General features: G+C 39.1%; 1 protein-coding gene across 1 annotated transcript in view; it reads right to left on the bottom strand.

Moving 5' to 3' along the window:
* LOC125225307 (histone-lysine N-methyltransferase, H3 lysine-79 specific) overlaps positions 1–25924 on the bottom strand; it is a 52151-nt gene that overhangs the window by 9000 nt on the left and 17227 nt on the right. Inside the window, 9 exon segments of the mRNA XM_048128954.1 lie at positions 2010–2128; positions 2131–2236; positions 7207–7367; positions 9224–9393; positions 12110–12252; positions 13099–13527; positions 13899–14084; positions 14293–14433; positions 23860–23998. Coding sequence (XP_047984911.1) covers positions 2010–2128; positions 2131–2236; positions 7207–7367; positions 9224–9393; positions 12110–12252; positions 13099–13527; positions 13899–14084; positions 14293–14433; positions 23860–23998 — 1594 coding nt within the window.

The raw sequence follows: 25924 nt of genomic DNA, 5'->3' as shown, positions 1-25924 counted from the left end.
TATATTTTTATAACACTTGCTCTGTGAGAGTGCAATTGCCTCAGGCGTAGCATAAGTTATAGGAAAAGCTTTTAGCCCCGGGAGTTATGAAATTTCTAGACCCATAAGATCTTCAAAGGGAAAGTGAGGTGGTGTCAGAATCATCAAGAACAAATAAAAATGGACTTGCTGGCGTCCTATCACTCTAGTGGAGACTTTAAAGCTTTCTGGAAAGCTACAAATAAATTAAATCCCAAGAATGGCGTGCCTGTGAGTGTCGATGGAGTGTTGGATCCAAAGGAAATTGCCAACTCATTTAGAACTAAGTTTACAATTAGCTCACCATTAGGTCCACCGAGTGGGGATCACGAGCCTGGTACATTGGGCGGAAAGCTGTCGGTGTGTGTTTGCGCTAAAGACATTCGCGTAGCAATTAGTCGAATGAATGGGGGCAAGTCGCCTGGACACGATGGTTTAAGTGTGGAACACCTCCGACATGCTGGTGTCCACCTACCTCGAGTGTTGGCCTTATTATTCAACTTGTGCCTAAATCACTCTTATTTACCGCCTGAATTGATGATGACCATAGTAGTGCCAATTATTAAAAATCGAACAGGTGACGCCTCGGATGGAACAAATTACAGGCCTATATCTTTGGCGAATATTGTAGCAAAAGTTTTTGACAGTGTGTTAAACTCGTATTTAACTTCACGCATAAAAATACACGATGCCCAGTTCGGTTTTCGGTCTGGGTTGTCAACAGAAGCGGCCATTCTCAGTCTAAAACACACTGTCAAATACTATGCAGACAGGAAAACGCCTATCTATGCCTGTTTTTGGACCTCACGAAGGCTTTCGATCTAGTATCCTATGATATCCTATGGGATAAGCTAAGGAGGTCAGGATTACAGCCAGAGTTGATTCATCTTTTAAGGCATTGGTATTTGCATCAAGAGAACCGTGTAAGGTGGGCGGGGGTGGCGACGGATTCATACAGGCTTGAGTGCGGGGTTCGGCAGGGCGGATTGAGCTCTCCTTTGCTGTTTTGCCTCTACGTAAATGAGCTTGTTGAGAGGCTCAGCGGTACACATGTCGGCTGCCATGTTGATGGCGTGTGCCTAAACAACATCAGTTATGCGGATGACATGGTGCTGTTGAGCCCCTCTATTAGAGCTCTCCGTAAACTGATAGCAGTGTGTGAGTCCTACGCCTCCTCGCACGGATTGCTATATAATGGGAAAAAGAGTGAAATCCTGGTTTTCAAGGCTGGAAATAAGAGTCCCACAATTATACCCCCTGTCCATCTAAACGGCATCGCTCTCAAGAGAGTTACGCACTTTAAATATCTTGGGCACATTGTAACTGATGATCTGAAGGACGATGCCGACATGGAAAGGGAGCGGAGGGCATTGTGTGTGAGGGCGAATATGCTGGTCCGTAGGTTTGCAAGGTGCTCCAAACCAGTTAAAATAGCATTGTTCAAAGCATACTGCTCATCTTTTTACGCTAGCAGCCTATGGATCAGATATACCCAAAAGTCATACAATGCAATAAGAATTCAATACAACAACGCCTTTAGGATGCTGATTGGTCTGCCTAGGTTCTGCAGTGCCTCCACAATGTTTGCGGTGGCTCGTACTGACGGATTCGCAGCAATCTTGCGCAAAAAGGCAGCGTCACTACTGAACAGAACGAGGAACAGCCCAAACAGCATCCTAAAGATGATTGCAAATCATGTGTGCTGTCCTGTATTTAACAAAATAATATTAAATGTGAAATCGAATCTAGTTTTTAAGTACTAACATTATTTTATAAGCGATTACTAACAATAATGAGATCAATGTTATCTTTATGAAATAAATAAATATATATATATAAAATAAGAATAATGAAAGTTAAGTAATGAAAAAAAAAGTGTAACACGGGGCATAAGAATATCGTAGGCACATGTAATAATATGTATTATATATAGCCAAATAGCCATACTGATCTGAAAGTTTGCTAGTAAGCAGCGCAAGTTGTCAGGTCACCTTCTCCTTGTCGATCTGGTGGCGGATCTCGTGCGCGAAGTCGGGCGAGTTCATGCGCTGTATGAAGGCGAGGTACTGGTCGCGGAACATGTCTAGGAGGAGTTGCAGGCTGTAGGGGTGTGGGGCGAACGCGGGATGTCCAGCTCGGAGTGAAGGCGCTCGGCTGACTGTAGCCCGCCTAGGGCCGAGAGACGCTGGCCTACGCAGCCTGGCGGCGGTGCTGTTTCCTGTGACAATTAAAAGATGTTGAAAGAGGGCACATTACATGCAAAAAGAATGCAACTTTTGGATAACGGTAACGTGTTTTTACAGTACAGATTTGAAATTAAGCGCTATTAGCCTATTAATTCTATGGTCGTCTAGAGGGCTACCTTTGGTTGATTCCCGGCTAAATGGCGCTGACGCTGATATAACCTAATTTTTGACAATTTTAATATAATTATATTGAAATGTAACAGGTGTAATAACTTGAGAAAGGCTAGAACTAGTGTAGACATAGTTAAGCGTCATTATTTCATGTAAGTACCTACCTGCAACCGCTGAGCTTGAGTAAGCAATTTCTTGCTTTGTTTTAGTGTTTAGTACATTAAAAACCCATCTACAATGCAAACACGCAGAGCAGCTGCAGCAGCCGCAGCAGCGGCTCTCCAGCAGGAGCCTGAAAAGTGTGATAAGCTCCAACTTACCTTGCTGGAATTAAAACAATCCAAGGAATTTAGTGCTCAATTGCTCAGTGAAAGAGAAGACAGTGAGAAAGAGCTATTATTAGTAATTGATAGGAACGATAAGTTGAAAAAGGAACTGTGTACATTAGAGAGTGATTACAATAATGTAAATTCAGAGCGGGCCCGGCTTCAGGAGACGGTTGACAGGTTTATGGAGTGCAATGCTGCATATGAACAGGCCCTGAAAGACATCGACTCATTGGAGAGAGCACTGCACGACGCCCACGAACAAATCTACGAGCTACGGGAGGCCCAAAACCAAGCAGCTGCGGCACACACTCAGACCTTGTTCGAGGAACTGGTCCGGCCTGACTCCCAGTTGGTTACCGCAGCAATTGAAATCCCTTTGGTCACTACAGATTTAGCCAATGATACCACCACACCAAGGTTAGTAAATTGCAGCGGAAACAAACTAAAGAAATATATTAAATTGAATAAAGTCATTAGAAAAAAGAAAAACTGTCAAAAATAAATAAATTGTTTTTTAAAAAATTAAAATATTGTAAAGTTAATATAGGCTTAGTGGATAAGTTGGATTTGTATTCTGCTCAGTTAGAAAATAGTAAATTACAGTATGAAACTGACACACAGGCGTTAAAATCAAAAATTCAGACTTTGGAGGATTCAATAAAATCTTTGGAAGGCATAAATGAAAGTTCAAAAAAAGTTATTAATGAATATTCTTTGGCTATGGATGACTTAATATCCCAGATAAAGCATAATTCAGACCGCTTTCGCTCCTATTGAGCAGCAAAGTATGAACTTGGAATTGGTTCCAGTCATAACCAATGATTTAAACTAGCTTTTAAGACAAAAGATTCTGTCTCTGGCAATCTAGACTTAAGTAAATATAAGGAAAAAAACTGTAAGCAAGGGAAGTATATCCACCTGGTGCATCAAAATATTCAATGTATTAGAGGTAAAGATTTACAAATTGAACTTTTTATGAAGGATTTTTATATAGATATTTTATGTATTACTGAACACTGGTTAAAAAATAATGAATTAATGCCTCAATTTATTAATCACCAGGTAGGAAGTTCGTTCACCAGGCATAGTTCCATACATGGTGGGTCGTTAATTATAATAAATAATCAGTTAAAATTTAAGGAACGCAAGGATATTGTGTCCATGTCTGTTGAACGGACTATAGAACTAAGTGCAGTAGAATTGGAGCAATTTATTGTTGTGTGCGTGTATAGGCCGCCATTAAGTAATTTTGAATTATTTGAAAGCATAATGGAATCTGTGCTACTGAAAATATCGCCTTCCAGCAAGAAATTACTTATTTGCGGCGACTTTAATGTAAATATTTTAGAAAATTCGACATTAAGTTGTAGGCTGTTGAATTTTTTCAAATCATGTAATCTGAACCACATTTTTATGGAGCCTACTAGAGTGACTGCTACTAGTGCAACCTGTATAGATAATATTTTCACAGATATTTTTCCTATTACAAAAAATGTAATCAGCAATTTAGAGTCCGACCATTTAGGTCAATTAATGGTATTTGAAGCTGCTAGGAAAAATACCTTGAAAAAACAGATAACTTTTGTACCAGTAACCTCGGACCGCGTGGAAAGAATGAAACAGAGTTTAGTTCAGGCGCTACCCGTTCTGTCTCCAAACATGAGTCCTAATGATATGTATAATTCATTCTTTCACACATATATGGAAAATTATAATACGATATTTACAACAAAAACGGTCACGGTTAGTGATGCATCAGTTTTTAGTGAGTGGGCAACTGCAGAGTTACATCAACGAAGACGTGCATTGTATGCCTTGTATGAGGAACGGCGGTTTAATACGAGTGATGAATTTAAAGAACATGTCAAACAATTTTCGAAACAGTTTAAATTAGATTGTCATACCGCTAAACGTAATTATTTAAGCAAGAAAATTAAAAGTAGTTCCGATATAATTAAAGCAACGTGGAAAGTAATTAACGTGGAGACTGGTCGATCAAAGCAAAGAACAAATGAACTGAAATTAAAAATTGATGGCAAAATTGTAGATTCCAATTTAGAAGTAGCAACAGAATTTGAAAAGTTCTTCACTGATATACCAGTTTCCACAACTAGGCACTTAAATTCATCACCTGCATCTGCCGTTACATTGTTAGAAGATAATGTCACAGAATGTAGTAGAGACCTTGTATTTGAACATGTTAGTACCTCAGATGTAATTAAGGCATTTCAATCAATTAATGTTAAAAAAACTTGTGACCTCTGGGGAGTCTCTGTCCATGGTGTTAAATCTTTAATAGAAATTGTAGCGCCTGACTTGGTAGTTATCTTTAATAACAGTGTTGATTGTGGTGAGTTTCCTGATCTTATGAAACACAGTAAAGTCATTCCATTATTTAAATCTGGTAGCACATCCGACCCCACTAATTTTAGACCGATATCAGTGTTACCGACATTCAGCAAAATTTTTGAAAAGTTAGTGTTATTTCAGCTATTGCAACATTTTAACATCAATAATCTAATGCACAATAAACAATTTGGTTTTACACGGGGTCGCTCAACAACCGACGCTGGTGTTGAGCTAATCAAACAGATTTTCGATGCCTGGGAGGAGTCACAGGATGCCTTGGGTATCTTCTGTGATTTATCTAAGGCTTTCGATTGCGTCTGTCATGAAACACTGATCAGGAAATTGCACTACTATGGAGTGAGAGGATCGGCACTGAATTTAGTCAAATCTTACTTACACGATAGAATACAAAGGGTCGACGTGAATGGACAGCGCTCACCGGGGTCCCTAGTCTCTATGGGTGTACCGCAGGGATCAATATTGGGGCCTTTCCTGTTCCTTATCTACATTAATGACCTGCCATATCTTGTAAAGACCCACCATGATATAGTATTGTTTGCAGATGATACTTCCCTTATTTTCAAAGTCAAACGTCAGCAACAAACTTGTGAAAATGTAAACAATGCTATTTCCGAAGTAGTTAATTGGTTTAGTGTTAATAACTTATTGTTAAATGAGAAAAAGACTAAATGTATTAAGTTTGTAACGAGTAATGCTAAAAATGAACAAGCAAGTGTCGTTGTGAAGGATGAGGAATTGGAACTGGTAGATAGTACAGTTTTTCTTGGCATAACTTTAGATTCTAAACTTCAGTGGGGTCCCCATATTGCTACCCTCTCGAATAGACTGAGCTCTGCAGCATTTGCAGTGAGCAAGATCCGTCAGTTAACAGACGTGGAAACAGCTCGATTAGTTTATTTTAGTTACTTTCACAGCATTATGTCATATGGTATTTTACTATGGGGCAGTGCTTCAGAGATAAATACCATATTTGTTCTGCAGAAGAGGGCTATTCGAGCAATATACAAAATGAACCATAGAGACTCACTTAGAGATAAGTTTAAGGACATTAATATAATGACAGTGCATTGTCAATATATTTATGAGAATATTATGTATGTACATAAAAACATTTGTAAATTTAAGAAAAACTGTGATGTACATAATATAAACACTAGAAATAAGCATAAGCTTGCAGTGCCCTTCACTCGGCTCCATAAAATTAAAAAATCATTCATGGGTAATTGTGTAAGATTTTATAACAAACTTCCTAATGCCATCACTGAACTGTCTTTTAATCGATTTAAACATTATGTAAAGCGTATACTGATCTCTAAAGCCTACTATAGCACACAAGACTACATGAATGATGAAACACTGTGGGATACAAGTATTGCTGAAAACCATTAATTATATAGCTTTATTAATGATGATATTGATAATTCAATGTATTTTTACACAATTTTTTTGACATTTAGAATTTATTCTAGAAGTTTTTATACTAGTATTTTTTTATACAATTTAGATTGATATCATTTTATTAAATCAATGTAGTTTTAAAACAATATTGTTTATTGCACCAATAAATTGCTCTGATATTTAGAATAAGATGAATATTGTACACTGTTGACAATTTAAAAGTGCTTATTGTAAGCCTATTTGAATAAAGAATATTTTGATTGATGATTGATTGATTGAGAGAGGGATATGGGCCAAGTTGAAATTGATCGAGAGTTGGCAGTCTATGCACTGTGACTACACATTTTACATTGATAGTAATTCTTTATATAGGCCATCGTCTTTGGTATCGCCCAGTATTTAGAATGCAAAAGCAGGGTATATTTACCGCGCCGCTGCGCTCGGTGGAAGCGGGAGTTCTGTCGTGCAGTAATTAATGATGATGGCTGCCATGTTAATCCTGCTGACTCTTAGGAGTTTGTCTCGCCCCGAATTAGGGCGATCGAACAGTCGATCTAGTATGTAAGACATGAAAGCAGGGTATATTTACCGTGCCGCTGCGCTCGGCGGAAGCGAGAGTTGTGTCGTGCAGCTGATCGAGGGCGCCACTTGTTGCCGCTGTTTTAATCCTGCTGATTCTTAATAAGGGAGTTCAGTCGTTCTAGTATGTAGACATGAAAGCAGGGTATAGTTACCGCGCCGCTGCGCTCGGTGGAGGCGAGCGTGGTGTCGTGCAGCAGGTCGAGGCCGGCGATGGCCTGCGGCGCGGCGCGGCGACGCTTGCTGCTGCGCGCCGCCCGCCGCCGCGCGCCGCCCGCCGACGCGCTGCGCTTCGTCGTGCCGCGCCGGCTGCGGTCTGCACCGAGAGGACACGTTAACCCGTTACAACCTATCACCACATTCGGGAACCCACCGTTTTCTTACATTTATTTATGCATTATATGCCGCCTCATCTAGGGGTTCGATCTCTGTCATTTAAACGTGATAGAAGCGTGTCATCTAGGGGACATAGTTCAATACTGATAGTTTTATCTTACAATTAAACCAAAGACCATAACTCAGATGCACCCAAAAGGGTACAATATGTGTAGTTAGATTAAACGATTGACGCATTATAATACAGCAATAGTGGGATGTGAAATTAATGTGATACCCAACGGATGAACTGGATCAAGTCAGTTCCCTCGACAATGTATGGTTGCAAAAGCAGAATTACATTACCTTACACTCTGTGATCACCGGAAAGTCTGTGACGTGACGCGCTATGACTAGACCACAAAATCACTCGAGTTCAGGGCCCAATACCAAGCCAATTCAGCTCAAATATTAATTTCAGTTACCATAAATATAAACCATAAATTCCTTTCCCATTACAATAATGTACGATATGATACACAACCATTATAATAAACTTAATAAAAGGTAATTTTAGATCAAATTTGCAAAATATAATTCAACTGGCAACATTTTCTTTTCTAGACAAAAATTAGGGTAATTGAAACACGTGTCAGTGACGTCACGCATGCAAATTGTAACAACTTTATTCATAGACAAACTAATGTGAACGTGGATCTATGACATATTTAAGCCATATATCACAGCCATATATATATATATATATATGAATATATATATTGATATAATTTACTATAATTATGTGATGTGATCTTCATCAAATTTGATATTTTTATATAACTTGATTATTAATCTCAATTTATATTTATTCTCAATTCTAAATGACATAGTAATCTACGAATTAGTATTTCTTTGTTCAATGAAATCTAATAATTAGTTTGGTATGAATTTTGGCAACGGAAATAAAGCAAAATCGGATTAAAACAACATGTATAATTTTGAAAAAATCTAAATACTATTTATTCTGTGTTTTGACATATCACTATCAGTATGATATGAATAATTTGCATGAACACATTTTTTGCAGATTTTGGAGAGAGACAGAATAACAATACATACATACAATACATGTGGGTAGTACAGTCATCATCAATGTAACAGACGAAACAACGTGTTAAAAGTATGGGAAAAGCCTTCCAAAAACAAATATATAACTTGTGGTAGTTGTGGTCATAAAAGCAACTAGCCTATTTTTTATAGTTCTCAACTTTTGTTCGTGTGATACAGAACTACTATTCAGAACGTAAATGAACTTTTTTTTTTAACTTTTTTTTTTGATGCTGACTGTAACCCGTAATACAATACTTTGTCCGTACTACATTCTACACATTCAATAACTACAAGTTCTATAAGCTGATTTTAGAGTCACGCGGACCGATCTCCACCGGACTCAGGGTCAGTATGTCTAGTAGTCAGGTCAGTATGACTGACTGAAATAGCATGACACGTTCGTACGTTTCCGTAAAAATACGAAGAAAAAGCACTACATCTGTACAAAATGCTCTCTATAAGCGGACGGATAAAAGTGGACGACTAAATTGTAGTGCGGATGGCTCCGCAGCACGGTCGGTCCGCATGACACTAAAGCCGGCTATAAAAGTGGCAGTTATCGGTAGAGGTTATAGCTGGCCTGCCGGCCGCCACGATTCGGCCGCAACCCTGACCGGCAGCTTTCCAGGTAGAGGTCGGTGTGTGTACTGACTGGGGTCGGAGTTCGTCATCGGTAGATGACAACTCGGCACCGTTCAGTGGCGACCCTGACCAGCAAGACCCTCGGATAGTCTCGGAGATACTGACTGGAGTCGGAGCTGGAGGCCCAGGGCGCGCCCCACTCGCGCGGCGCGGGCTCGGGGCCGGGCGCGTCGTCGGTGGCGGAGGAGTCGTCGTCGCTGTCGTCGCTGGAGCGCCGCGCCGCCACGCGCCGCTTGGCCGCCGCCGCGCGCGCCCGCGTGCGCCCCGCCTCGCCCCTGCACGAGACACGCACGCACTTAGTTATACCACCCGCCCTCCACTTCACAGATCTATACCGAGGGAGGTCTATTTCATCACGCTAACTTGACACTTGATACTGAAAAATATGCTGTCTGTTCGTCATTTATTTACTTGTTAGACCGGCGTCCAGTAGAATATATTAGTGACTGTCGAGTGGAAATTGCTACCGTGATGAAATAGAGAACCTTATATTATATCGAAGCTGTTGCAGGATGGCTACCGCGATATATACTATATATTCGTTTACGGGACGCCCCACGGTCCAGTCGACATATCAAAGGAGCGGAGTAGTAGAAATCTCATAGATTGCGTGCACAATCAATAAATTAAATAATAGAATTACCAGTAAAAAATATACCAGTATACAGAATTACCAGTTATAAATAATTAGATACTATGAATACTATTACAAAAAGGAATATTTACCATCTACATTTCTTTTATAAATTAAAGTAACTTGTAAAATTAGTGCTATTTCAACCAGCAACACGTCAGTTACTAAAGACACATAGGAATATATGAATATACAGTAAATATCCGTATTAAATAATATTCATAATAGGAACTTACCTCTGAATAGAAAGAAAATTAGCTAATAGCTTTGTTAGTGGCCGTAGGCCGGCAGTTTATAACTATAAATATAGGCAATTAAAAATAAATATAGACAAGCTTGAATTAAGCAGGGACAATTCTAAAAAATCACCCACCTCAACAAAGTCGACCTTGAGTCGCCGGCCAAAAATGGTGCCGGTCATGTTTATCGAGAAAAAAGAAAACATTAATCTCTCTCTAGCAATTGATAGAAATAGATACATGTTTTGTCTTGTCTTTGATAAAAACGATCGTACCTTTGTGAATATTCATTGAAAAGCATACCTACTTGGACTTTCTAATAAGCAAATTTATTAATGACAAAAATGTGGAGCTGTTATAGCCTGACAAGTTCTTATTTGATCCTCGCCACGTTGCGGATTTTCAGCTGAACTAATTTCTTTTACTGGCAAGGGTTACTATTTGAGCCGTCGTCGAAAGTCATCGAATGTCAGTGATACAGTGATGTAATCGAGAAGCCCAAAATAATATTTAAAAAAGTAAAAATAATTATCCTTGACGTGATAAATTACCAAAGAGGATCGAGTATTATAGAGAGTTACTGTCGAAGTAAAATGTGTAATCACAGTGCATAGACTGCCATCTCTTGTCACAGGCTTAAAACTTTTGAACCTCAGTTTTGACAATTTGGCCCATATTCTTAGCTTGATATGTTTTAAAAATGTCAAATATTAATATTAGCGCCATCTAGCTGAGCGTACCCCAAAGGTGTAATGCCATCTAGGCCACCGTACCTTTGTCTGTATGGTACTGATACTGAGGTACGTTTTTTTCTTAGACTTTATCTGTCTATACGGAGTTATGATATATGTCTTTGTAAATTACTTACAACAAAAAAGGATGAAGGATTTCGATAACAATGTTGCGAAATCGGTTGTTGACATGTCCGGTACTGACAGTTTATAGTGCGGTTCTCCAATACTGATTATTTGGTTTCGATTTAGCTTAATATATTTTTTGTTCTTATTTAAGGTGTGTAAATTTAAGGTCTAGCTCTGCTGTGAAAAATATTTATAGAAATAAGGAGGCCGTTACATCATTGACACCAGTACAAAACAAGGTCCCACGAAAAAAAAGAATAAACATCGACGACTTCGATAAAGGCACAAGATTCATGGATTTTAGGCTGGGCAGAAACAAGGAGCGAGTATTTAAACCTCATGCTTATTAAACTTTGATTCGCTAAAACCATGTTTTAATTTTCTACAAATATTAACGCGAAACCAGTACACGCTGTCCCCGTTATATATGACGTCCGCACATTATTGCCATATGAAAGCGGTTTGTAGCGACACTCTTTCAGGGTCAGTCTTGTCAGGCTATACAATTCTAAATAGAATGAATCTATTCCAACAGTATAGTTGCTGTGACAAAGTTGTATTCTAAAGTGAAATTATCATCACTTTTCCATACAAGATTTGTGTATACATATATAGCTGCCGTATGAATTTCGCTCAAAATGTGAGCATACAATTTGGAAAAAAATTACAATGTACCACACATGGGTAACGTGCGTGAAGGGTTGGAGCTGATTATCAGAATTTATCACAAATACACATAACCTTATGGCCATGTCAAATATTAATGTCAGGGTGGCCGTTGGAACTAATTTGACTCCATAAGAAGATTTAACATAGAAAAGCCCGCAAAGTGAGGGCAGCACATGTCGTGCGCCTAGCGAATTACAACGTCGGCTGCTCAGTTTTCAATTCAAGCACAGAAACAAAATCCGCAGTTGCCGATATAACTTTGACTTTGATCTTCACACCTTTCGTGTGTGTGGCATTGTAAACATTGTTGAAATGCACAGTTGATTTCGAACTACGCGATTCAGTTTAGGCCTCCGCCACACATAAGCGTTTTGATAGCGTAGTGTCAGTGGAGCGGAATGCGCGCACATTTCGCTCGCAATCCGCGCTCGTTAATTCCCGCCGGCGTCCGCTGGGCGCAACGCCAACGTTCGTCCGGCGCACCGCTATCATTGCGCTCCGCTAACGCTCCGCCTACGCTCTCAAAACGCGCATGTGTGGCCGAGCTTTAAGAGCCCACAGAAGTGCGACAAGATTATGTAAATCTGACCTGACAGCGCGCGGCCGGGTGACCTTGCGGCGGCGCTCGGGCAGCGAGGCGGAGCTGTGGTTGCTGTTGCCGTTGAGCAGGTCGGGCGTCGGCTGCCGCGTCGGCGGCGCGCTCAGGTTGCGCTTGCCCTCCTCCTCCGCACCCTGTATCACAAAACATCTGTATAGAAACACGCAATAAATAAATATTGGGGGACACCTTACACAGATCAACCCAGCCCCGAACTAAGCAAAGGTTGTACTATGGGTGCTAGGCGAATATACATATTTAATAGATAAATACATATAGAAAAACATCCATGACTCAGGAACAAATATCTGTGCTCATCACGCAAATAAATGCCCTTACCTAGAATCGAACCTAGGTTTACAGTTAGCAGGCAGGGTCACTACCGACAGTATGACTTAGGGCTAGTTGCACCAACCGCAATTGACGTACAAATGCTCGTTATCAAGACTTTCAGCACATTTTAGCGAATGTTGAATGGTGACAGTTGGGTGCAATTGAAGTCAGCCACGAAAGTCGGGTTATATCTATATGTGAGCCAATTTTATGAACCAATTAAGTACAATGTGGAATTCCAGCAAATGGCATTCCCATTGCCCTGATCATATCAGATTTTTTGAAGTTTGTTTAACTTAAAAACAGTATTTTAAAATTATTCAGTATAAATATAACGAGTTTGTGTTCTGTATGCAATATAATATAATATTATTTCAATAAATATTCATATGTCTACGTACGCGTATTGACTTAATTTTTTTTAGTGTAAATAATTCAAATGATGTCAAAATAATCATGGTAGAATCAAATTTAATAATTATGTCAATACCAAAATATAAATTAATACAATACTACATTAATTTTATAACAATAAAAATATTGTACGAAAATTATGCTTAATGATGTGCTTCATAAATGTGTAAAGTAATAAAATATATAAATAAATAAACTACATTAAGTAAAATATCATGTGATTGGAAACAGACCCTTTTGCTGACCTTGAGTTTCGGATTTTTCAGTCTTTGAAAGTATCTCTCCAATTTGGTCCTATCTATAATGTGTAAATAGTACGAGACTGGCTTCCCCGTCCAGGACACGGAGCCCTTGAGAGGCGACATGACGCTGACGTGCATGATGGTGCCGATGTCGCTGAGGTTCCGGTCCGTTATCCTAAAGTTGAGCGGGCAGAAACTCTTGGACGACACGATCTTGGCTCCGTCCTTCAGGTCCGCGAATCTCTCCTTGAGCTGGTGGTCCACGTGTGGCCCGAACGCGAAGTTGTTTACGAACACTATTGTCGCGGCGTTTATCTTTTCTCTGTGCTCGTCCATAAGAAAGTCGCCCTTTATTAATTTATACTCTCCATACTTTTTGCCATACCATCGCATCCACATTTTGAAATTTGAGTCCATACACTGGAATTGAAACAAAATTATTACTTTCAGACCATTATTATCATATATCTATTATATCTAAGCCTAAATTCAAGTTTTTGTTTTATTAAATAAAACTATTTGATTTCATTGTTATCTCGATCTTCCTATACCTACTACATGGCGACCCTGCCATCATTTTTTTTTCAACAAGAATTCAACAGTAGCGGTTTCCGTAAATGCAATGTTGACTGTCTGACAATGTCTTTCATGGTTTTTTGTCGCACGCCCGATACCTGGACCACAAACACATTTTCCGGCTTCCAACGTGATGTCGATCTGACCGAAAATTTGAGCTCGTTATTCGCACGCTTCACGTTAATAGAGACAACAAGCTTGTGATGACGTCTTACCTCCGCGTATTTACTCGGCACCTCAGCCTTCTCGACTCCGAAGCAGATCCGGCAGGGGGTCGCGGCCGCCATCTGCAGCACGACCTGCCCCACGCCCGAGCCCAGGTCGACGAACACATCTTCCGACGTGATGTCGATCTGATCGATCATCTGAGCTATCAGCTCGTATGACGTCTCACCGTATACCTGCGCAGTATTCAAATATTGAGTCATAAAATAGCGGTAAATGCATATTAGCCTGTTTGTTGCGTAAGCTAATCGATTAGAGGGAAAAACCAATTTTAGAGACCAGCTTTGTTATTGGGAATTTGGTGTTGGGATTTTGTAATTGAAAAAAATCAAGGAATTCCCAATTAGTTGGAAGATGAAAGGGTATTATATTAAGATGACAGACCTCGGGTGAGAAGGGCTCATATTGATTAAGCTTGTCCGGGTCTGCGACGGCTTGGTTATACGTCTGCTGGAGTATGTGTTTTAGCAGCCCTCGAGATGGATACTTGTTCAATCGCTGAACCGGCAGTGACGTTCCTTTCTCCTGAAAAGTACAAAAGCACAATTAAAACCAACGAATAAATCACAACTGGTCAGATCAAACGTGATATACATGAAGCCCACTGGTTTTTGTTTTATTGAAAATCTCCTCCGTGTGAATTTCGTTTTCTTTCAACCAATTAACTGCCAAGAGTCTTACTGAAGGTTCAGCAGTTTAATGTGCTCACTGCTACCTCTTTTTGTGAACACTGACGAGATTTTATGTGTGTGTAAACACGTTTATTTCATATTTCTAGTTAACAATAGAGGCCTGCTCTGACTTTGTAGTAGCAATGTTCCCACTTATGTAGGGTTGCTGAATGGAGAATTCAGCCATAAAAATATTTACTGCCTTGACATTGATATCGTGACGTTGTTACAGCTAATAAACCAGTATCGCTAAATATGATTATTTCAAGAGCAACCAAGATCGCCTTGAATGCTCAAGGTTATACGCAGATCTTATTAATCATTCGAGTGGTATAAAAACGCAGGTCATTAACATTATCACAATCACGTTGCGCCGAAAATGTCAGACGGGGTTTACGCCAGATCAATACTAGATACACGTGTATTTCGGACCGTTGTTCGTGCAAAACTCGACACTAATCGGTAATTTCATTTGCTTTAACATTTTTAGTAAATACATTTTTATTCGCCATTTGTAACAAATGCATTAAATAATGGGAGTATATTTCATCACTAACTTAAATATAACTTAAGTTCATTCAACAGTCATTTAGGTATAACGTATTTATAAACCTTAATAATTGGATAAACTAAACATGCTTAAGTAGATATCATCAGAAGTGTATTCTTAAATTTTAAATATATATAAATACAGGTGAAGGTAGTGAAGAAAGGTCACAGTTCGCTCTAAAAAAATGATTAAGTGCTCAAAGCTCAAATTTGTTGAAATTCTGAATAAACAATATATTGCAAAACCCAGTATTCTACGTAAACAACTCAATCATAGTGCAAATTTTCTCTAAGTTACTGATTTTATCGTCATTTCTAACTGGTGCTATAATATAAGCTAATACATATAATATTTTATCTGAGTGATTGACGCACGCTCGTATCAACACCTACAGCGATCGTGACCCCGGTTCAGGCGGGGCCAGTAGGACACTTGATTTATTCGCGCGGACATTTTAACATGTTTCAACGTTCAGGTTAACTACCCAGCAGTGTCAAAGCGACATACATAATAAAAAGTTTAGCTAGAAACTACGACTACTATTAACATTCTTAATGATCTGTGCATTTCTTCAAACATTAGGTACAGTCAACCAATTGGAACCCTAATAGGCCACTCTACAACCATGTCAAAATGACAAGCAGTAAGAGATTTCTTACAATCTGATTTATAACGTCACTATGACATAGTTCTACAGTGGCCTAGGGTTCCAATTGGTTGACTGTACATATATGTATTATTATCCAACACGCTAAAAACAAGGTTCTACCATTCTATCGAGGAAACTGTTAAGTAATTAGGTGTAACGTCACATAATAGATATAGCCGAGTGTATATTTAGCCAGGCCTGAAGAAAATCAATAGCGGCCTCCATAAGCTGCGGGCGTTCCGTTCCTTCCTCCCACAGGCGGGTGGCCTTGTGATATTCTTTGTTTGTTTACATTCCGCGGGCATTTCATTCAGTGCAGCGTGCTTACCTATATTGTAAAATGCTAGGACGAACTGAAATTGCATCTGGTCCGCTCAGCTTTCCTAATTTTAAGTATTGGGAAATTGGGATCGTAAACAAAGCTGTTTTAAAATACTCCTACCTTCCTGTTTACGCGCGTTCCTAAAACGTTATATATATCCGCATGATTCAACCATCAGTCAAGAAAAGGAGGTCGAACAAATGAACATTCAATTGGTTGTCTATATGTATATGTTGGGTGGACGACATTCGAAAAACTGCGGGGCACTTTTGGATGAGATTAGCCCAGGACCGGGATAAGTGGCGTTTGGCGTACAAGAAGGGAGGCCTGTGCTCAGCAGTGGGCGATGAATGGCTAAAATGATGGCGATGATGATGATGTAGTCAACTAACTAACCATATATTATATTTTTTGCTAGTTATCTAGTTTTGGAATTACTGGACCAAAACTTTAGCGTTTAGACGAGTGAAAATACGAGTAGGTATACGTATCTCTGTCGTCGACACTATAATATAACCATCACGTTTTTAATCAAACTCTATGTTATCTACAGTCTACACAAAAATATTCATATTAGGTACTACACCGCAGTGTTACCAAAACCATCAAGTGTGGCATATTTCCCAAAAATATCTTAAAATTCCCTTCTCATAAACAGCGCTGTTATGCCAGTTATGTGATAGAGGGGTAACAAAAATCTAATAAAGTGGTAGGTAGGTGTAAGGTAACCCCTTTATAACCCCACATCAATTTAGGCGTGGGAGAAAGGTTACGGAACTAGGTTAGGGGACTCTTGTGCTATTGTCAAATATTTACCGTAAAATAGAACTTAATATCCGAACGGTACAGTCAACCAATTGGAACCCTAGGCCACTGTAGAACTATGTCATAGTGACGATATAAATCAGATTGTAAGAAATCTCTTACTGCTTGTCATTTTGACATCGTTGTAGAGTGGCCTAGGGTTCCAATTGGTTGACTGTACATCTGTTGTAGTTTATTCTTTGTGAAGGTTTCTTAATTGTACTAACATCTCATTAACAGTACGGTACTCGAAGTACCATATTTGATTGCGTGAGTGTGGGTGTGTGCATTACTGTAGCATCGGCCGATGCAAGTGGGAAGCGTGTTCTAAGCCGTGTTATGTAAGTTCCACTAGCAGTTTGTTTAATACATAGAATACTTTCCACAAAATTATAAATACTAATATATTTCTCGCATAGGTATCTCAGTGTGTGTGTGTGTGTGTGTGTTTGCGTGCGTGCGCATATATCATCACACATGCGCACGCACGCACGCACAGACACACACACCCACACACACACACACACACTGAGATGCCTACTTAAAATTAAATAAAATTAATTTATTAATAACAATTGTTACAAGTTGGTGTATAAAATATGAATTATTATTTATTACATTTAAAGATCTATCAATTTGTCAACAATCAGACAAATGTTGATAAGTTGTTAAATTTAATTTAAAATGTATAACTTTTCTGCCTTATACGTATGTACAAGCATGTTAATTAAGTTAATTGTAATAAAATAAAATTAATAATATGTATATTAAATATAAGTATAAATTGGTTTGTAAACCTCAAATAGTATTGAAGAGCGGAGGCTTCTAGCACAAGTAAATATCTTACTTAAAAGAAGTCTTCTGTTTGTTTCTAGTGATGTGTTAAAGTGTAACCAATAAATCATTTTTCGTTTTCATTTTCATTTCTTTCTCGCGATTGTTTGTCATTTTAACTAAGAATATCCGTAAAAATCTTTTTTTTTCTTAACCGAGTCGGTAGTAACCCTGATTACGAAGCAGTGGTCGAATTATACCGATCGATAAAGGCATTTGTTTGTGCGTTCAATTGTTCATCACCACAGAAAATAAATAAGTACCTATATCGTCGTTAAAATATACACATTCAAAATCTTTTCTTTCATCATGTAATGTATGTTTTATTTGTACTTATGTATTTATATTTTCAAACTGTTGATGGTGATCGCGATTCGTCTAAATATGCTCCATCCAGCAGGTACGCTATCTGTGGTTGTATACAAGAATAGTTTGACGGTAAAGGCGGCGCTAGTAGTGACGCAACCATCCGTAGGTACCTGCGTAGGTACTCGAAGGGCCGTTCCGTTGCCCAAATAGCATTCTGTATGGTTGGCGCTAAGAATTGCGTCACAGCTAACCGATGAAAATTAGAAAGCGGCTCTCACATCAAATCATCACCGCGTGCACAGCGGTGTGAGGTTACAGTCAATGAATGTAGGGAAATACTTATGTATAACAGGCAGGAAATGGCACCTAACACGAATAAATTATAAGACACGCTTGAATTAAATATGGAAATACAAACGAAATACATCAGCTATAAATACATAGCTGATTTATTTCGTTTGTATTTCGGGTAGTGCCTTGTTGTTAGAACTAAAACTATGCGGGAGATTGAGAGATAGAGGAGACATTTAATGCTATATATAAATACGATTTCTGATGGTTATTTTAAAATCGTAGTGGGGAGTTATGGAGCTACGAATGTAACTTAGAAATCTCTTCTTCTTTATTCTTGCCTTTATCCCGTTACACGGCATATTATATCTATAAATATCTCATATAATTACCTAATTATGCGGCTTGATTTTGACAGATATGATTCCACCACTATGGCGCATTTTCACTACATACATCCGAACAAAGAGTATAAAACGTGTTATATAAATCATAGAGACAAAAACAATGCAACAAAACGGGCTATCTCTAATGCGAGTAAATCTCGCCTAAGCTACAATGGCGCATTCAAAAAAAAGGTCATTAACACTACGTGAGACATTCGCGTTCGCTCAATATTGCGGTCATCGCCCCCTCACGCGGCCCACAACGAAATCAAGTCTACCGATATCGCCACACTACTTTTAATTCGATTCATTATTCATCTACCCCACACGTGAAACGGCTACGGGCTGCTCACATAAACATACACACGTAACTCAATATTAATATTCACACATGTGTTTGAGTGGCATCAAAGCATGACGAAGATTCTCAAACGATTGCTGTACAAACTTTCTGCGCAACAGGGTCACTAAACTTGAAGATCGACAGCTAAGTCGCCGACTGACTTTACTGAATAAAACCTAACTGTTTTGGCTCGGTAAGTTAAATCCAACTAAATGGCTAAAAACCATGTCAAACGCCGCTGCATCCGCTGATCAAAATTCGCAACTTGGATATAAAATGTTGAAGTTGAAATGTTTTGTTTAAAAATAAACTTCAGCTAGAAAGTATATAAACTATCATCGAGTGTCTATTGATTAATTAACCATAAACCGTATGGTTTAATTCATATTGTATGTAGGCTGTTAAAATAGTTGATAGGCCTTACATTTGTAAATATCATCAAAATAGGTTCTTTCTTGGACCGTTGGGCCTCTGTTTTACTTGAATAAATAAGTATATTAACTACCGGCAGGCGGAAAGTAAAAGTGTATCGCTTAATCAACAGGTGCATCGCTTTATGAGAAACTAGTTGTGCCAGGCACCTTCCTGACTGCCAGTTAAATAATTATATAAATTATCCATTACTATAATGCTTAAAATAAAATGTTTATTACATTGCATTATTGGCTAAAGCTAAACTTTGTTCGCTCTTTTATGTGTTGACCTTAGAAAATGTCAACGATGCAAGGAACAAAACAGAACAGATGCAGATATTATGAAATGAACATTGTCAGCAAGGAAGCTAATTGTAAACAATATTACTGTTAATGCGTATAGAACTGACGTTGGCACGTATACTCATCGTAGTCACGCGTCTGAGCGTGCTATAGATAGATTTGAACGTCGGGTTCATAAATTGTATGCATAGGCAGGTACTGTTGTGATTTAAGCCTATAACTAGAAGTTCCATGTGGCGATGAGAAATGAGATGTGCAAGGGGTATAAATAGAGTTGTGTCGCTTGCGTCTGCAGCGGACATCGATCGCTGCGTCGTCGCCCGCCATCTTGGCCCTCGTGTTTCCCTGCAGCCCGCGCCCAAGCCCCGCGGCTGCCCCGCGCTGCCCCACATTCACCGCATCGTTTCGCATGGCTGTAGGCGCACGGCGGCGTGTTTGTTTCTTGTTGCTAGCTCTACGACCACCGCTATTTTTATGGACTCCTCTAGGTCCTAGGTTTTAACTGCCACAGAATTTCAGAGACGTCTTTTACCATTTAGGTTCTTGCTATTATATTAATTTAAGAAAATACTGCATACTATGCAATCTTTACCTATAAATGTTATACTTTGTAAAAATAATTGAAGGCAAATCAGCGTTTGAATCATGAAACAAGCCGATAGAGTATAATAGACGTTATTAGTCAAACCAATTGAAAGTACCTAAAAGATATTCAAACAGCTATTTGGCACCAAATTACTTAGTGGAAAATTTACCTAAACACTCAGGTTTAAATAATAAAAAACGAACGTTGCGAAATGTGTGGACGTACAAATGTGGGAAGTCTGTAAATAGATGAAGGTGACATTGAAGATGTTTCCGCTACTCGCTAGGCACGCTGGTACTGGTACGGGACAGTGTTACCATCCGATCTAGCCTAGCCTACTTATTTAAATCGCAGTGTGTCAACTGATGACATTATTTATTATGAAATGTACAGGTAATAAACATGGACACGGACATAGAGCATTAATGTGTAGGGTTTTGCTACGTTGTCCGTGTTCATATTCAATAAATTGACTGTACCTAGTGTACCTAAGTAGTTATATGACACAAACAAATAAAACAAAGAGTACTACACGCACTAAACCGAAGTAAAGTGCGTAAATAACCACGTACCACATAAGAAACAAATCACAACATAATATATTATTGACAACATCGTTGCTCTCAGGTTATATACCTTCTTAATGTAACTTTTATATGCAGATCAGAAAAACAACACGTGTTATATTTTGAGTGAAGTTATATATGTAGTTTTTGTGACGCGATGAAGTTTAAAATTCATTAAATTAACATTAACACACGTGACGTTGACATTCGACTTAAAATTAGAAAAAGTAAAATGTGTGGTTCCTACTCGATGGCAAAAAGATTATGAAAAAACATGTTTTAAATGTAAATCGTTTAACCTACAGGTGTATAGAAGCTGGTAGCTACATGTATCATCATAGCATTAACCGATTGATACTCGCTAGGGCAAACAGTGTAGGTATGAGTAGGTACATGACTGTGAAGGTGAGCGCAGCGTCAGTCGACTCGACCTTCCGCGATAACAACGTTAATAACTCACGATAACACCCTGAGAGCTACGCACGACAACATGTTAACATGAACATGCAAACTTTCAAGCAAAAGGTATAATGTAACATAAAGGCCAATGTTCACGCATCACGCATGACGTATGAAGTATTATTGAAATGAATGAAACTCGCAGGGCCAATGTGATCGTAATCGATGGACCTGTTCATAAGAGGCACGTGACGCGAATGACAAGGGAGGGTCGCTGCCGGGTGGACGCATCGGCTGCCCGACGCACCCGGCTTCGACCGGCCACTACAGTGCGGGTATAACTTATCTCTACCTTAATAAAAACTTAATTAGTATTAGGCCCCTTGAGGTCACGTAAAAAGTGAAATATCATAACTATGTCGAAACGGAAACGTTAATGAGGTTTTTTAGAATTATTAATACAAGATCGAATCGGCCTGACTTTGCACGTGTATTATGTGTAATCGTATACTATTGGTACAAAGGTTCAAGCATTGGAATTCCAATAGTCTAATGTTTAGATTGGATGGATATAAAAATTGTTCAACAGATTGACATTCCCATCAGAAAGTGTAGGTAAATAAACATTACTATGGCACCTGTGGCATAATCTCAATCGTTGTCAAACAGCGCTCCAGAAACGTTACGAAAGAAATTAAGGATCAACTCACGTAACTCGTTTTACAAATTAGCGCAACTGCGTCAGGAGCTTGGCAAGGGCTTCTCATTGCGTAGTGACATAGCATCTTTCAATACAATTCTACCTGAGCCATTCATAACGGCAATGTTGCTCAAACTGGCAGAAAAAAGGGCCCACGTGGCAGGTAAATCAATCCTAATTGCACTAAATACACTACAACTTATTGTACTGCTTGTTAACTGCATCATCGGAAGATAATGGTTTAACAACCCCTTTTAATCTTATAGTTTTTAGATCAAAATTTCCTGCTTCTGTTCGAAGCAAAGCCTTGTTCAAGTACAAGGCTTTGCTTCGTTGTTGTTGTCACTTGTTGTTTCCTTGTGAACATCTGTCTGCCGGGGATGCTTCCAAGTCTTCCAATCACGTAGACGTATTTTTGAAACCGAGTAGGAATAATTTTACTTTACTAAGTGCTAAATGCTGATATTGCTGATATATATTATTGCATGTATACTGAAGTATTGATTGAACTCCAAAAATAGCTCTGGCCTAACTAATTCAGTATCTTCAAAGATTCATCTTCAGTCATTTTTAAAATCAGGAAAACGCGCTTGACTCGTCATGGGCCATGAATCCACCAATGTATAGCAATGTTTATCGCCTAAACTAATAGAAGGTGAACGTACCAAACGGACGTCAAGTTATAGTTGCAACTTGCAAGTAGAAGTAAAAGTGAATAATTAAAGTAGTGTAATGGGAATAGCCCCCGGGTGCACCGGCCGACCGCTAGCCGTCTGCTGCCCTTAGCTTATAATAGTACGATATCGATCGCACGCTGAGGGCGTAACCCCCGCCCGCCACTCACTCAACAGAATTACATAAATGACTGATCTGCCTGTGCTTAAAAGCACTATTACATTCGCATAGCTTGGGCGCGAACTTGATGACGTTTCATTATCACTCCATTTGATTGGAGACTATGACCTGAATAAACGTGTACGATAAAAGTCGATACGTATTTTTATCACTATTATTTCAAGTGGTTGTCCGATATGCTCGTTCATAACTCGTAGTCCTACAGTAAGTTATATTTCGTTGAACATGTAAATTTAAGTTATTGTTGTTGTTAGTAGCACAGCGAAAAATATATCAACAATAGCGAACGAGGAGGGGAACAAAGTGGTGAAAGACAGTATTCTTTTTCATTTCTATTTCAATGACACAAGGTTCAAAAGTGTCAGAGTTTCCGCAAGTGTAAATTGGACGAACAATTGCGGCATATGTAGGTCAAGCAAGCGTCAGCTCGGGGCGAACCCACGCCCTATTCGGGAGCTTTTCACTTTCGATAGCTGCCGCGGCTTCAGCGCGAGACGAGAGTACCTCGCTAACGCCTGAAATATGAATTAAGTGGAATGCGGAGGGTGCGGGGGCGAGTCCGGCCATTGGGACAACTTCTGCGCGGAGGTCAGGCCGCGGTGACGCAACGCAGCCCACAACACAGCCGTTATATAACTACCTACACCAAATAACGCCCGTTTGGTTCTAGTAATAAACCTGTCACGTGTGCTGGTTCAACGTACCCGTTCCCTAACATGTTTTGTTTTTGTTTGACGATAAAGGATGAAATTAATGAACAAATACAACTACAAACCGATATAGATCTCATTTACTAAAGGAAAAGTGAACCGGCTACGCAAGAAAATAAGCACAAAATATATTGCTTAGGTACTAGTGACGCAGCTGTCAAAAATGCTGGTATGGTCCCAGATCTGGGTGAACGAGCCCATGTTTATTATTTCTTTAGTGAATGACAACAATAATGAATAAGAATGTTTAAAATAATTACCAATGCGACGACAGAGTCAATGGCGCGGTTGTATCGTTCGCAGAGCGCTCGCATGCTCTCGTAAGAGTGGGTGTCGTAGTCGCTCAGGATGTTGTTCTCGAGGGCGGCCTTCATGTCCGGCACGTCGTCGCATACCCACCTGTAAAAACAAAAAATATTATATATATTTAAACAAATATTATATAGAAGTGTTTAATCAAGGCACGAGTTAGGGCAAACCATAGTTCTCCAAAGAGTCAATTATTTATTTATCGTATGGCGAGGTGTAATTGAAACCGTACTATCTTTTCTAGACAGTACGGTTGTCAGTTTGTTGCGCACTGACAGCTTTATTACCAACTAGCTTTTCCCCGCGGCTTTGCTCGCGTTAAATTCAAAAATTGTGGAGTGCTCCATAAAAACTTCCATCCCCCATTTTAGGGAAGTGGGGAGTTAGAAAGAGACAAAAAGTAGCCTAACTCACTCTCCACCACTTCAACTGTCTCCACTTTAAAAATCATGTTAATTCGTCGCTCCGTTTTGCCGTGAAAGACGGACAAGCAAACAGACACACACACTTTCCCATTTATAATATTAGTAAGTGCCACTTGGATCAACGAAAATGGAGGGTTAACCCACCATTTTATATGGAATTTGGCAGATGACAGCCCAGTAACCCTGGGTTAAGTGCAATTGGTGCAAATGGGCCTAAGTAATATGTTATGAATTTAACCAGTCAAATTAAACTAATCGAAGTCTTATTACTAATACTTTAATAAAAAAAATATCAACCTAGTATCTAATATACACAACATATATCATAGACATAATTGCTCAGACAATGTCATTCAACTACGACTTTTGCGCAGTTTGAGGGTATAACCACCTAGTCGATATGCCTTCATGAAATCGGCTCGAAGAGGACAACGACCGTCTGTGACAGTGAAACAAAGCGATTGACCTATTATAGAGAAAAATGTTTTGATAATTTTATATTAATGTATAAATTTATAACATGTAAACAAGACATACGAATGTTTGGGCCGACTTCTATATCATGTGACGTGTCGTCCTGCTCCTGTGTGGTGTGGCCTTTTCAAATCTAACCATCGGTTTCCCTAGCTCGCATGGTTATGGTTAGCTTATTTAGTTTCTTTACTAGGTTACGATGCCAGTTTCCATCCAGTACTACTTTTTGTCCATTTGTCAAAAAAAAAATGACAATTGACATTATGTGTGTGGACGAAAACTAGAATATTTGGGTGGAAACTATCACAAGATTTACAAGGCATATAAAAAATAATATCACGTTAGAAGTTGCCGAATGTTTATTTATGTATGTATATGTATAGCCAAAAAATCTACTAATTTAGATAGTACTGTAAAAACAGTCACGAATAAAATTCTTGTAATTTCAAAACATAATATAAGGCAAAGTATTCGTTATTGGTATTCGAGTCGCCTAAGAACCTAAGATAAGATTAGTCCGGGCGATCGGGATCGAGGACAGTATCAAGGTCGGGCAGGGCGAGCGCCGAGCCGGTCGCGAAGAGGTCACGAAGACCCTCTTCTAAACGCTAACACCGGGCCAAACTGGTTCCCTGTTTGAACTGGGATAATAACTGCGCAAAATACCTGCAGTGTAGGGCTCAAAAATGTTGTCCTAATGCTATTTTATCTGATGTAGAAGCAACAAACGACTGTAGTCTGTGGAGACTGGAGACAAGTTGACTGACCAAATTTCACTACAGCTGTGTGAGCTTGCCAATAGTTTGGTGCACTGTCAATGTGATTAGTGATTAATTGACAATCAATTTTAACAATCAGTAGAAAGATTAGAAACTGCGAAAAATACAATTTTGTACTAAACCTGAATAACTCAGGGATCAAGTAGTGTAAGTAAACAACGTCAGGTAGTCGTAAAATCCGTATGATCATGAAATTCGAGCAAGCAACACTGAATATATGAAGTCATTTATGTAAATTAGAGATGACCGAATATTCGGTAAATATTCGGCCGAATAATTCGGTTGCATTGCAGAATACTTACCGAATAAACAAAGTAAATAACTAATAAAGATCTTAC

The sequence above is a fragment of the Leguminivora glycinivorella genome, chromosome 4 (genome assembly GCF_023078275.1).
Source record: "Leguminivora glycinivorella isolate SPB_JAAS2020 chromosome 4, LegGlyc_1.1, whole genome shotgun sequence".
NCBI classification, from domain to species: domain Eukaryota; kingdom Metazoa; phylum Arthropoda; class Insecta; order Lepidoptera; family Tortricidae; genus Leguminivora; species Leguminivora glycinivorella.
Note: the sequence above shows the minus strand (reverse complement) of the source record. Positions and strands in the feature narration are given on the sequence as shown.